At 42.7% G+C, this 12541-nt stretch overlaps 1 protein-coding gene across 1 annotated transcript; it reads left to right on the top strand.

Annotated features, from left to right (window-relative positions):
* Positions 1–4451: 4451 nt before the first annotated feature.
* On the top strand, positions 4452–12390 carry sp4 (sp4 transcription factor). Its single transcript, XM_078267146.1, has 7 exons — positions 4452–5031; positions 5313–5383; positions 6334–6684; positions 6788–7982; positions 8419–8617; positions 9342–9541; positions 9999–12390. Exons 1-7 carry the CDS (start codon positions 5025–5027, stop codon positions 10268–10270), a joined length of 2295 nt encoding a protein of 764 aa, XP_078123272.1. The 5' UTR covers positions 4452–5024; the 3' UTR covers positions 10271–12390.
* Positions 12391–12541: the final 151 nt, after the last annotated feature.

The raw sequence follows: 12541 nt of genomic DNA, 5'->3' as shown, positions 1-12541 counted from the left end.
AGCATGTACTGACTCACACATGCCAACATGCTTATGCATAGGTGCACCATTTCAACATTACATTCCTGTACATGCACACACACACTCTTGTGTTTCATACTCACGAGACATCTGGAAGTGAGGTGGACACTGCAATCACCTTAGAGGGGCAACATTTTGTCTGAAGTACAATGTTGATGTCTGGATCATTACTCTGAATCTGTTTGTTTTTTTACTTTCATTTGGACAAACAAGGAGTTTATTAATACAATAAAAAATTAAAAAAAATTGACTGGGCGCAATTCCAGCTTTGATTAATCTTCATGTCAAGATTTTAGAACATCTTGATAATACATGCATCAGGCCATTTACATGGTCAGTTTGAAATAGTTATGTTTCAGCCAATTCTGGGTGCTTAACATATTGGGAAGACAAAGTAAAATCAAAGGCATTTTCCTCTGCTCTCAGTTGGAGTTTGCATGTAAGAGATACAAACTGCCATAACGAAGTGCACCTCTTTAAAGATAAGAAGCAAACCCTACTGCTTGCTAAAATCTAGTCGCAATTTTTTTCTTGTGAGCTCAAAACATCTAAAATGCTCAAAATTCTGGATTAATTTGCCCTTTCTTCATTTGATCTGTGTTTACCTGTTCATGCACAATCTCGAATCCTGACCTGCAGATCTCCCACAATAAGTTGTAGTTGATGTTTCTTTTAGCTTGCTCAGTAGTTTTGTCATCAATGTATTTCCAAACCTACTGTAACAGGCTGAATGGAAGTCAAAGGAAATGTATTCATTTTATTTCAGCTTTTATGAACATGACGGAGCTAAGAACTTTCTCTTCTAATGTCATTGCAATGTTACTAATTAAAAACAACACATGCCATAGAAGTATGACTTTGAATACAAGAAGGAAGAGAGAAGCAACAAGTTCCTAGAGAAGAGGAATAGAAAAGCAGCTTAAACAGAGCTATGGCATGTTCATCTTAATATTTTCTTTAGAAAGATGCAGCAGAACAGTTGGGAATTGACTTAAAGTGTACTACTTACTTGAGTATTTTTTATTTTATGTTCTTTGTTCTTTTCATCACATTACTAATTACTTTACAACTTAAGACTTAAATACAAAACCTATAAAATATGATGCATTGCTCTTGATTTAACTAGGCCTACCTAACAGTATATGTAGTATCAAAAGTTAGTTTCACATTCAACAATAACATGTTGCTTACATATTAATTAGTAACAATAATGCAATAATATAAAATACAATATAAAAGAGTACTTTAACTTTGAAACTTGCTTTGCTCATACTTTATTTATAAAAGTATTTTTACATTGTGGTATTTCCATTTCATTTTTTTACATAATCAAAGATCTGAATTCTTCTTAGATCACGGAGAAAGAGAGGTGTTAAGTATACAGTCTACTTTTCTGTTTTTAATTGTATTCTTATTTGAATTTATTTATATATATATATATAATATATATTCATATTATACGAATATATTATTATATAATATTATTTATTTATTTTACTTTCTCTTATCTGTACTATTGCTGTCTTTGCGCTGCTGCGCCAACCGATTTTCTTCTCTGGGGATCGATAAAGATTTATCTTATGTTAATAACTATGAAGCCCCAGCTGGTATATGGCGTCATCTAGTGGCAGCAGCTGGAATCCAAGTATAACAACCACTTTCACTTTCTTCGCATTGGAGGAATATCCATTTATTTGCCATTTATAATTCAGCTTTTGCTAATCCTAATTTTATTTTAAATTTGTAGAGCCCCTTAAGGACTTTTGTTATCAGTATGATCACTAAAAGATACATTTATTGAAGATTAATGCTTTTGTAAATAAGTTCCTCATTTACAACATACAGCATTACAGCACTAAATATTGGAAATGGTCTTTCCTATGTGTGGAATAGTTATCTGTAACAAACGATGGCCTTCTCTCTTATCTCGCCCCCTTCCATCACCACCACCATACAATCACACAGGCAACAACCCTTCTGCAGACCAGACCTCGTTGCTTAGCAACGCCCTGCCGAGTGGCCCAGGGGGCGGGAACAAGGCACTTTGCTTCCGCAGTAATTACAGTGCATGTGTCTGTATGAATGTTTCTGGGCCACCCTAGGTGTGTGTGTGTGTGTGTGTGTGTGTGTGTGTGTGTGTGTGTGTGTGTGTGTGTGTGTGTGTGTGTGTGTGTGTGTGTGTGTGTGTGTGTGTGTGTGTGTGTGTCAGTCTCATGACCAAAATGAAAGCACAGGAGTATTATCAGGGCTGTAGCAGCAGCTATGTTCAACACAGTTATTTCTCTTTAGGCCTCTAATGAGGAAAAGTTAGATTTTAACAGATTTTAACATGATGATATCCTATGATTTTTGCATCAAGTTCCATGTTGGATATTAAAGCCTCGATATGGTAAAATCCTAAATTTGGAACTCAGATTTCCCATTTTCACATATTTTGAGGTATCACTAAAAATTCTCCAAATCTATGAATGAACAGCTATCAGTGTTATCCTGACTTAGTGTTTTAATGTGACTCGGTGCATCTTAGAGATACAGAGTATTGCTCTGGCTGACAGCCTATGAGCCTAAATATTTCCCTTGTGTGCCAGGGGCATATCCTCAGTTGGCTGCGCGCTAATGATGTTTTCTGCTCGGTGAACCAAGGCTGTGACTCCACTTGGCTAAAGTCACTCCTTGCTCAGGGAGGGTTTCTTTGAGGGAGAGGGCAAACAGAAACCCCTGCCTGGGACCATTTAGGCCTACTACGTCAACATGTAGCTTTAACAGATAAATTTCCCTTCGGGAGATTGAAAGAGGTTTTGGCGCGTGGGTGAGAGACATTACTTCTGTTACAGACTTGTACGCAAACAAGAAACTTCTGTGGGATTGCTGCTACTGCAATAAATAGCAGATATGTTCTCTGCTGCTCTTCTCTGGCTAAATACCCATGATTCAACTCTCTCCAAATGCATTTGTTGAACATATTGCAGCAAAGTCATTTTTAAAGCCAAATATTATTAGCGGAAGGCTACATTTTATATATTCAAATTACAATATTTAACTGAGGAAAAAGCAGCACATCCTCACATTTGAGAGGCTGGAGAAATGTTGCCTTTGTGCTTGATAAATAACATTATGAATCTATTATTATAAAAAAAAATAATAGTTAAGCCCCCATTTGCCACCCCACTGGCTCAGGGAATGTGATTCAGGGAAGAATTTCTTTACCTTAACACAGGGATCTTCAACAAGGGGCTTGGACCCCTAGGGGATCCTCAGAGTCAATGCAGGGGGGCCTCCAAATTATTGTTAATTTTTTCAAAGAATCCAACATATTATTAACAAAAATAAATCCCCACTGAAGATAGGCTTACTGGCCTATAAGTAAGGTAGTCACTAAGGTAGCCATCCAAAGATACAGTTAATCCTAAAGATTCACTGTGCCACATGTATGTTTTAAAATGAAAACATGATTTATACACATACATACACAATTATAAGGCTATTTTAATAGCTTAGTATTGTATGCAAAAATGGTATGTATAAAGGCTTTAGGCTGCCCTGCATGTTAATGTAGGCCCAGTTTAATATGCAACTTCATTTTATACAATATATGTATGGGGTCCATCTCTCTTTCAGTTAAGGGGTCCTTGGCTTAAAAAACTTTAAAGACCTCTGCCTTAACATATTAACTAAGGTCAACACAAAACCAACAATGGAGTGGGTAGATCAGCAGACGATGTGCTGTGGAGAAGATGAATGTGCAAATCCAAAAGACAATGATCCAGGGTGGATGCCAGCTGTAGGAAGGGAGAGACAGTAGTAGAGCTCAGGGCTCAGGATAGCTCAGGGCTTGTGCCCTTTCTATCCATAAAACCATGTGTATATTGTGTATAAACGACTAATCACAATTAATTGGCCAATTGTTTCAACCCTAAACCAGGCAAAGTAGTAACTGTAAAGTAGGCATGTGCTACTAGTAGGCCTACTGTTTTCTCCCATATGCTTAAAAGTTGACTAAAGATATGGGACTGATGATGGAAAAGACAGTAATGCACAAAATAGGCAACATAACATTATTTACTATTTACAAATTGCTTTCCATAGTAATTAAAACGATATGACACTTTAGTTCCACTAGTTTATCTTCTCCTTCTCCTGTCATCTTGTGACACCAGTGTACAGAGTGGAAACAAACACACACACCAACCCACACGCCTCCCTTTCCCGTTCACCCAACCCCCCACAACACAGAAGTCACCGCCCTCCCTCTCGCTCTCACACCAACGTGACTACCAACACCGTCGCTCCTCCTCCAATACGAGTGACGCGCCGGAGCATCATGGGAGTTATAGTCCCGGCCGCCCAATTGAGCTCGAGAAGGCGAGGCCTCACCAAAATACAACTCCCATCTCGACCCTCGCCCGCCGAGCCCCGTCGTCCAATCTGAATATGTGGGAGGAGCGCGTCCGCCCACAAAAGCCACAGCTATCTCACTGTATCTCCCCCTTAAAAAAATCAATTGTGCACGAAAAATAGGGAATACGCGTAAAATACAAACACTGGTGACGGTTTGTTTTCGGTGCACGACGGACGGCGACGAGGCGTCCACGCGTCGTGCGGTGAGAGAAACGGCGGCGACAGGCAGGAGCAGCGAAGAGGGTGTTGTCCTGATGCTTAAATGGAAGTGGGTGGGCCTCTACGGTCACACACTGCCAACTTCTCTGTGGATATCATTCTGACAAGCGCTAATTTACTCGTTTATGGACTGGGTATCCGGTAAAAGAGACATACGACGGGGCTGCGAGGGGGCCGACTGGCCGGTGACGGTCACTGTGTTCTCCGTTATTTGGGGCTGCTTGATTGTGCCTGCGCTTGGCACCGCCCTTCCTGGCCGGTGGGTGGTTTCGTCAAACGGGCAGATCCGCCACGGCCCAGCGCCTAACATATAGGCCGTCCTCCGCCTCTGTACCCGGCCGGCCTTCTACCGTGAACTACACCCTCTCCCGGTATATGAATGCGTTATGAGTGGTAGGTACCCTCCCCCCTCTCCGTCTCCACCCCTCTTTCACTGTGTCTGACAGATAGGAGGCTCCCAGTCCCTTTGATATTGATGATGAGGTTACTGTACTTCTCCTTCACCTTTACTGATCACCTTTGTTGTGCTATATCTGCATTATGATCAGATTTTGTTTAACTTAGTGTCTACATGACTGTGCCTTATCCTGGGACTTTGTACTATTCAGAAAAATGTAGTCATGCGATGATATTGTAACTGGAGATATTCTCACATTTTAACTCTCTTTTGACAGACTCGAAGAAGGAATCATCTGGAACTGAAGGAGGGAAAGCATCTAAAAAGGGGAAAAGTTCTGGATCGCAGGTAAAAATAAAAAAAATAGGAGTTTATCATACTTCATTACTTTTGCCTTGCCTGTAGGCCAAAAATGTACTCCCTCCCTCCCAGCCAGCCAGCCAGCCAGACACCTCTGGGGGCGTTTCTCTGGTGAATTCCACTTCCTGCTTCTGTGTAGCCCTGCTGAGAGCCAAACCTCTTGAATAGGCTTATACGGTTGTCACACTTCAGCCACTGTACTTTTGAATTGTCTGTTTGAATTAGGGTCAAAATTATTAAATTCTGCATGTGGATTTATTTTAAAACCGTGCAGTGTTGGTATGTGGCTCTACAAATGTGGGACTTCTATTTTTATCTGCTTTTTTATAGGTTGTATCTTTGAGATTCGTTTCAGACCGGCAGTTATTCTTAAATGCATCTTTTTTGTTAAACATGTATGACAAGCATTGTTGCAATGTTACTTCACGCTGTTGCATTTGTTTCAGAATCTAGGCTGTTTCAGAAGTGTATAGCATTAAAATTAGTCTGCGACCTAGTTCCTTTGAAAGGGAGGAGAGAGAGAGAGCAGGCGGCATTTTCTTCCAGTGTTCTGAGAAAAGAGAGATGTGGTTCTCACACGCCTACCCACTCGCTTCCTGTAATACCGCCCACTTCCACTGACAGCTCTCTCTTTCTCTCCGATTTTTGTTTCTTTTTTCTGCACCATGTTTTCCCCACCCCTCGCTCTTTTACTCTTTCTCATCTTTGTTTCAAATTGTTCATTGTGTGAGTGCATAATGATACCTGGCCATCCTTTCTCTTTGGCTTTTTTACTTACATTTTGTACTTTGTTCTTTGTGTATGTATGTGAGCCTTCTGTATGTTTCCATCGCTCTCTAACCCCGACTGGCTTCTCCTCCTTCCCTTGCACTTTTGTTTAACCGTCTCCCTCTCTCTGCCCCTCCCTTCCATCCCTCCTCCTACCCGGTCTCCTCCAGGATTCCTCACAGCCCTCTCCGTTGGCTCTGCTAGCGGCCACCTGCAGTAAGATCGGAGGGCAGGGGGGAGCGGAGGGCATCCAGGCCCAGGTGGGAGCCCAGCAGTTCCAGGTCCAGGCTGGTCAGATCCAGCTGCAGGCAGGTCAGCTCCAGGGTCAGATAGTGGTGGACACAGGTGGAGGTCAGGCCCTGGTGCCCCAGCAGCTGGAACTGGTCCCAGCTCAGTTCACGGGGAACGGCTGGCAGATCATTACAGCAGCACCTACTATGGCCAAAGAGAACACCAATCAGCCTGTTGCTGTGACGGTGGCCACCACCTTGGCTAATGACAGCTCTACGGGCGGACGCAAGGTGAAGGAAGTGGGGGAATCAGTGGGTTTGAGCAAATGTTTTTTTTTTTGTCTGCCAATGTTTGTGCTCTTAACTGTATCAATGTTCCTTTCCTATTGGGCAGGTAAAGTCAGTAGGTGGGACCAACAGTGTTGCAGCCAGTCAGCAACAGCAGCAGTTCCAGATCATCCAGGTTCAGAACCTGCCGAATGCTGGGGGCGGGGTCCAGTATCAGGTCATCCCTCACCTGCAGACTTCAGATGGGCAGCAAATCCATATCAGCCCAGCTCAGACAGCCTCCATCGGGGCTCTACAAGAGCAGGTCCAGTTCATCCAGACCCAGAGTCCAGGCCATACCCAGGCTATCCTCCAGTCAGCCAACCAGCAAGCCATCCTGACAAGTACAGCCAATCAGACGGTCCCGCTGCAGATCCGCCCTGCACAGTCTTTCCCACTACAGCTGCAGACTCTGCAGGGCTCCCAGACTCCTGTTATGACCACAGTACCAATAAACCTCGGTGGCATGACCCTGGCTTTGCCTGTGATAAATAATGTTGGAGGGGGCGGGGCTGTGCAGCTTATCCAATCAGCAGATGGCACATTCTCTGTTGCCAATGGCAACCAGCTGGTGACAACAGCAGTGTCTGGGACCGCTCCTGCGACAGCATCAACTGGCTCGACGGTAGTAGCTGAAGGTGACAGCGTGTCTGATGTGACACAAGTGGTTTCTGCTGGATCAGAGGGTGGACCAGCTGACACCCAAGTGCAGAGCAGTGAGGCAGACTCTCAAAGCCAGAACCAGGCCAACGGGCTGCAGAACCAGACAGATACAGCGGGAATTCAGCAGGTGATTGTGGGCCAGGTGGGGCACCAATTTGTGCAGCAGATCCAGCTGCAGCCTCAGAGTCAGGGTCAGGCACAGGGGCAGCAGCAACCTCAGCACATTCAGACCCTCCAGCTGGCCCCAGGACAAACCCTGCAGCCCATCCAGGCCTTCCAGAACCCAGCCCAGGTCCTCATCCGTACCCCGACCCTGTCCCCCTCTGGGCAGATCACCTGGCAGACACTGCAGCTGCCCGGTGGAGTCTCTCTGCAGGGTGGCCTGGGGACGGCCGTTCCACAGCAACTGACACTGGCCCCGGTGGCCAGTGGGACGACAGTGGGGAGTGGAGGGCTGGTCTCCCTGAGTGGAGCTCCCCTGACGCTTAGCGCAGCCCAGATCAACCCGGGGTCTGGGGTACAGACGGTCAGCATCGCAGGGCTGGGTAGCACTGGGGTTCAGTTGCAGGGTGTTCCCCTCACCATTACTGGTCTACAGGGTAAGGCCACACTAAGAGTGACTATGTAAATGTGTTGTGACTAATCCGTCACTAAACTATTACCATAAACAAAATGTGGTAAAAAGCAATGTGGTTAATTAGGCATTAGTTTTTGAGAAAATATGAAGCTCTAATGACTTTCCCGTTTCCCCTTCCAATCTTTAGTTGTGTTGTACACTACTTTTCTTTCATGTTTATTTGTATATGCTTAAGTATGTAGAATAAACCAATGCCACACACCATACTTCATACATTTAAATGAAGTATGGTAAAGTTGTACAGTTGAACTTTACAGAAATGTCCTGCTGGCCTAGTGAAATTGTGTGTCTGAAACTGTACTGAAGACTGTTTAGGATCTTGCTTTTTCAGCTTTCTCTCTTCTCATATTTTCTTCAGACTATGTTCACACATTTTGTCATTTCCAATTACCTTTCAGGTCAACCACAGGGTCAGGATGGGGTCAAAGTTCAGTCGTCTCCAGTGACGGTCACTGTTGGCAGCGTGGCATCAGGCACATCGATGAGTCCAGACCAGCTGGGCTCCGTACAAAGTTCTTCAGACCATGAGGGGCCGCCCAGCAAGAGGCTTCGTCGTGTCGCCTGCTCCTGTCCAAACTGCAGGGATGGAGAGGCAAGGTACGAACACATTAGAAACACAGAGCACCATGCATTGGTGCGATATGAAACATGTAGTCATATGGGAAATTAGTGGTTTTCTCTCTTTTTAAAAATCTGACAAACAAGTCTCATGCAAAAATACAAATATAGTGCATTATACAGTTATTCATAAGGAAACTGGCTTTTAGGCATCAAATTCTTCATGTTTTCATCCCACCTACAGTTCTCACTGAGCCCCTAAAGTTAAGAAAAACACAGTGACCTAAATTTGATTGTTTGCCAGTCAGAAATCTGCAGCTATGCGTGCCCAAGTTCATGATTTACATTTTTATGATTATTCCAAAATTATTGATGATTGTCATGTCATGGTGGGACAACTGGTTTGACAGATGGTCAGAGCACAGCGTAGCTTGTATCCTAAAGTGAGAGATCCGACCTCTCACTACCCAACACTTGCCAAGACTGGTCAAATGTATTCAGCTTTGCTAGAATAATCATTTAATCAAGTTGTTAAAAGTCTGATTAATTCACTCAGAGACATTAACTTTATACGTAAAACAGAGCTTGTTTACTGTACATTTATTTTAGCATTGAGCAAAATGACCAAATTCCTTCTGCATGAACAAAAACAAAAAACTAGGCACAGTGAAGCCCAGCTGTGATTCCATTTGTTTCAAGTCCTAAAAGCTTTTATGAAACACACACCACCCGAGCTCACTCCTAACTCAAGTGTGTGCTGTAGGAACAGCGGGGACCCCACAAAGAAGAAGCAGCACATCTGCCACATGGAGGGCTGCGGAAAGGTGTACGGAAAGACGTCCCACCTGAGGGCCCACCTGCGCTGGCACACAGGCGAGAGGCCGTTCGTCTGTAACTGGATCTTCTGTGGCAAGAGGTTCACGAGGAGCGACGAGCTGCAAAGACACCGGAGAACACACACAGGTAGGAAAAAGACATACAGGGATGTAGACTGGTGACGTGGGTCACCCTGGTCAGGTCTTAGTGTACGAAATGTAAAAAAAAAAAAAATAATAATTGTGAAAAAGGCAACTTCCCAGAGCCCAAGATGGCATCTTTAAATGTTTTGTTTGACCAACAGTTGAAAACCCAAAGAAAAGGAGCAAGTCATCTTCTTTTTTGCTTGAAGAATGATGTAAATGATTTTTAAAATCGTTGCAGATTATTTTTATGTCGAGGTTCAGCTCTAATCCAAACTCTTTCAAGTCCCAAATTAAAACAATTGAACTACTATAATTCACTTTCTTCCCCAACAGCTACACATGTATTTATTTGTAAGAATTAGTGAGGCAGTTCTCTAACAGAGCTCAAGAACAAGAAGGCCCCAACCAAAGCAAGTTTGTTTGTAACAACTGGTAATTATCTGTCTTCTCCTCTTTAGGAGAAAAGCGTTTTGAGTGTCCGGAATGCTCCAAGCGCTTCATGCGCAGCGACCATCTTTCCAAGCACATCAAGACCCACCAGAACAAGAAAGTCGGAGCTGCAGTGGCCATCATCACCACTGATGACATGGAGGAAGATGCCCCTGAAGGCCTGGACGCCTCCACTCAGATTGTCGCTGTGGCAACCCTCTCGCGTGACTCTGACCCCGCTACACCCACCACCTCTAATCACCTGGAGGAAGAGGAGGAGGAAGTGGAGGAGTTTCAATAGGCAACCGACTCCCATTTCTTCACTGAAGGCAGACTTCCTGTTTTTTTGGGAGCCTTTGCAGGGACTGTAGGGGTGGCTGCTTTTGCTTTTCTTTTTTTTTAACTTTTTAATTTTACATCATTTTAAAACTGTTGTTCTCTCATGAAAAGGGACTCAAAAGAGATGAGATCATGCGATGAACAGAAACACAAAAATATAAACATAACAATCTAAAAATAACTAACATATTATAAAAAAAAAAATTTGCCTAAACATATGAAAGATGAGTTTGGCATTTCTAAAATGAATTTATAATAATTCCATTCGCAGTGGGGAAAGGAATGTAAGTAGTGTCTAGATTAGCACAAGACGGGGACCTGCTAAATCTAAAACCATCGAGAGACATTTTCTTAATCGCAACAGAATCTAACTCTATGCACAAAGTTGTGTTCCTGTTTCATACCTGTCAGAAAGTGGTGAGGGTCAATCATGGTACAGGACTGTTGCAGAGCAGTGATAGAGCAGGGCAGTCTTGGGATGTGTGTGTGTGTGTGTGTATATGTGACCTGTATGAATGAGTTTGTATTCCCATGCTGCCAGAGAGAGGATCTACCTAATTTGAGTTTTATTCATGGTTCAGGTTTAGTCCTCAGATCAGATTCAGGTGTTGATTCTTTCGAGACCAGTCAACGGATAAACTGTTATTAAAGAAGAGGGGATAATAATAATAATAATAATAAAAAAAAAAAGAGTAGAAAAAAGCACATATAAAAAGATTTATAAATAATGCATTCCTATTAAGGCGCAGTGGCCATTAGAAAAAAAGGTTTCTATAGAGAAAAACAATCTAGCTTTCTACAACTTTGTTTGTGTAGTGAAAGCAATACTATAATGACAATCCTAGTGAAACCATGTTTACATTGTCAGGGGACGTTTTCTCTGTTAATAAAACAAGCCAGTTCGCTCTTAGATTAGTGATATCATCTGAAAGCAGCGCTGTCGTCTGAACAAAGCCTGTTACTGTGCAGATACCAAAGGGTAGCTTTAACATCACAGCTGCAGTCTATCCAGTGCCAGTTTTTATATGATCGATCGCCATCAGATGGTACTGGTAGCTGCAGTGACAGTTTCGTTGGACAGCAGCACAGTTACGATGTTGCTTTATGCTTTCTGTGCTCTGGTGATATCCCTTCTCCACTTCTATCCCTGCAACGTGACCGATGTACCACAATTGCCTTAACACAAGCTGTTGTACAGAGGGAACCTCAGAGATAGCTAGAGGGAGCTCTCCTGCATTATTAGGGGGAGACATGGAGAGCACACCACAGCACAGGAAGGTAAAGTGAGACAGAGTGATAAGAGCTGTGGGTGGGAGGGGGTTGGGCTACTTAGCTATGTGGATATTATGAGATGCTTTCTGGTGGTGTTGCTCTGTGTTAGTTCAGTGCGTATGTTCTTTTTTTAAATTAAAAGATACTTTATTTTATAGAATTTATCAATTGTTTTAAAAAGAATCCCCCTCCCAGTATGTTAACACACATGGCCCCACTGTGTATGGCTAATTTATTATTTATCCTTGAGTTGTACTATTTGCCTTTTGCTGGACTTGTATTTGTGTGCGTTGATTCTGAGGTTGTGTACAGCATGTTTGAGTTTTTTGCCGTAGTGCTGCTTCTCTCTTCTTTACTCTTTGTGCTTCTGTTTTCTTTTTCTACGTCTGACCACTGCTGTTCATTTCTTCGCTTTTCGCCATACCGTGTTTTATGGAGAAAAATAAATAAAAGAAGAAGAAAGCAAAAAAGTTACTATTGTTTAAAGTTGAAAAGGTTGATACCAAACAAATTTAGATGTTTTTGGTAATATTTTGTGTGACTACCAACTTTTTTTCTTTGATATTTTGTAGTGACATCTCATTTGTAAATCTTTTTCTAAAAGATGTTTGTTCGTCTCCATGACATTTGATAATGGGTTTTTTGCCAGGTTAGCCTCAAAGGCCCCAGTTTATTGATATTTTTAAAACTGGTTTGTACAAACGTGTTATGTCAATAAAAAAGAAAGAAAAAAGGACAACTTCAAGCAGAAAAGATGCTTTGCCTGCATAACACTTGACAATAAAGTGATTAAAACAAGTCTTTATTCCACTCGGATGTTTGTGTGCATCAATCAGATGGAAACCATTAGAAAAAGCAGTCCCAAAGAAAAACAGTGGACCCCAACACACAGCTGCTTTGATAGTTATTTTTGTTTGTGTGGACAGATAATGAGCCAATAAACTTTCGACTTCAGAAAAAA

Source organism: Sander vitreus, chromosome 14, assembly GCF_031162955.1.
Source record: "Sander vitreus isolate 19-12246 chromosome 14, sanVit1, whole genome shotgun sequence".
Classification (NCBI taxonomy): Eukaryota; Metazoa; Chordata; class Actinopteri; order Perciformes; family Percidae; genus Sander; species Sander vitreus.
The sequence above is the reverse complement of the archived record's forward strand: the minus strand, read 5'-3'. Positions and strand labels throughout refer to the sequence as shown.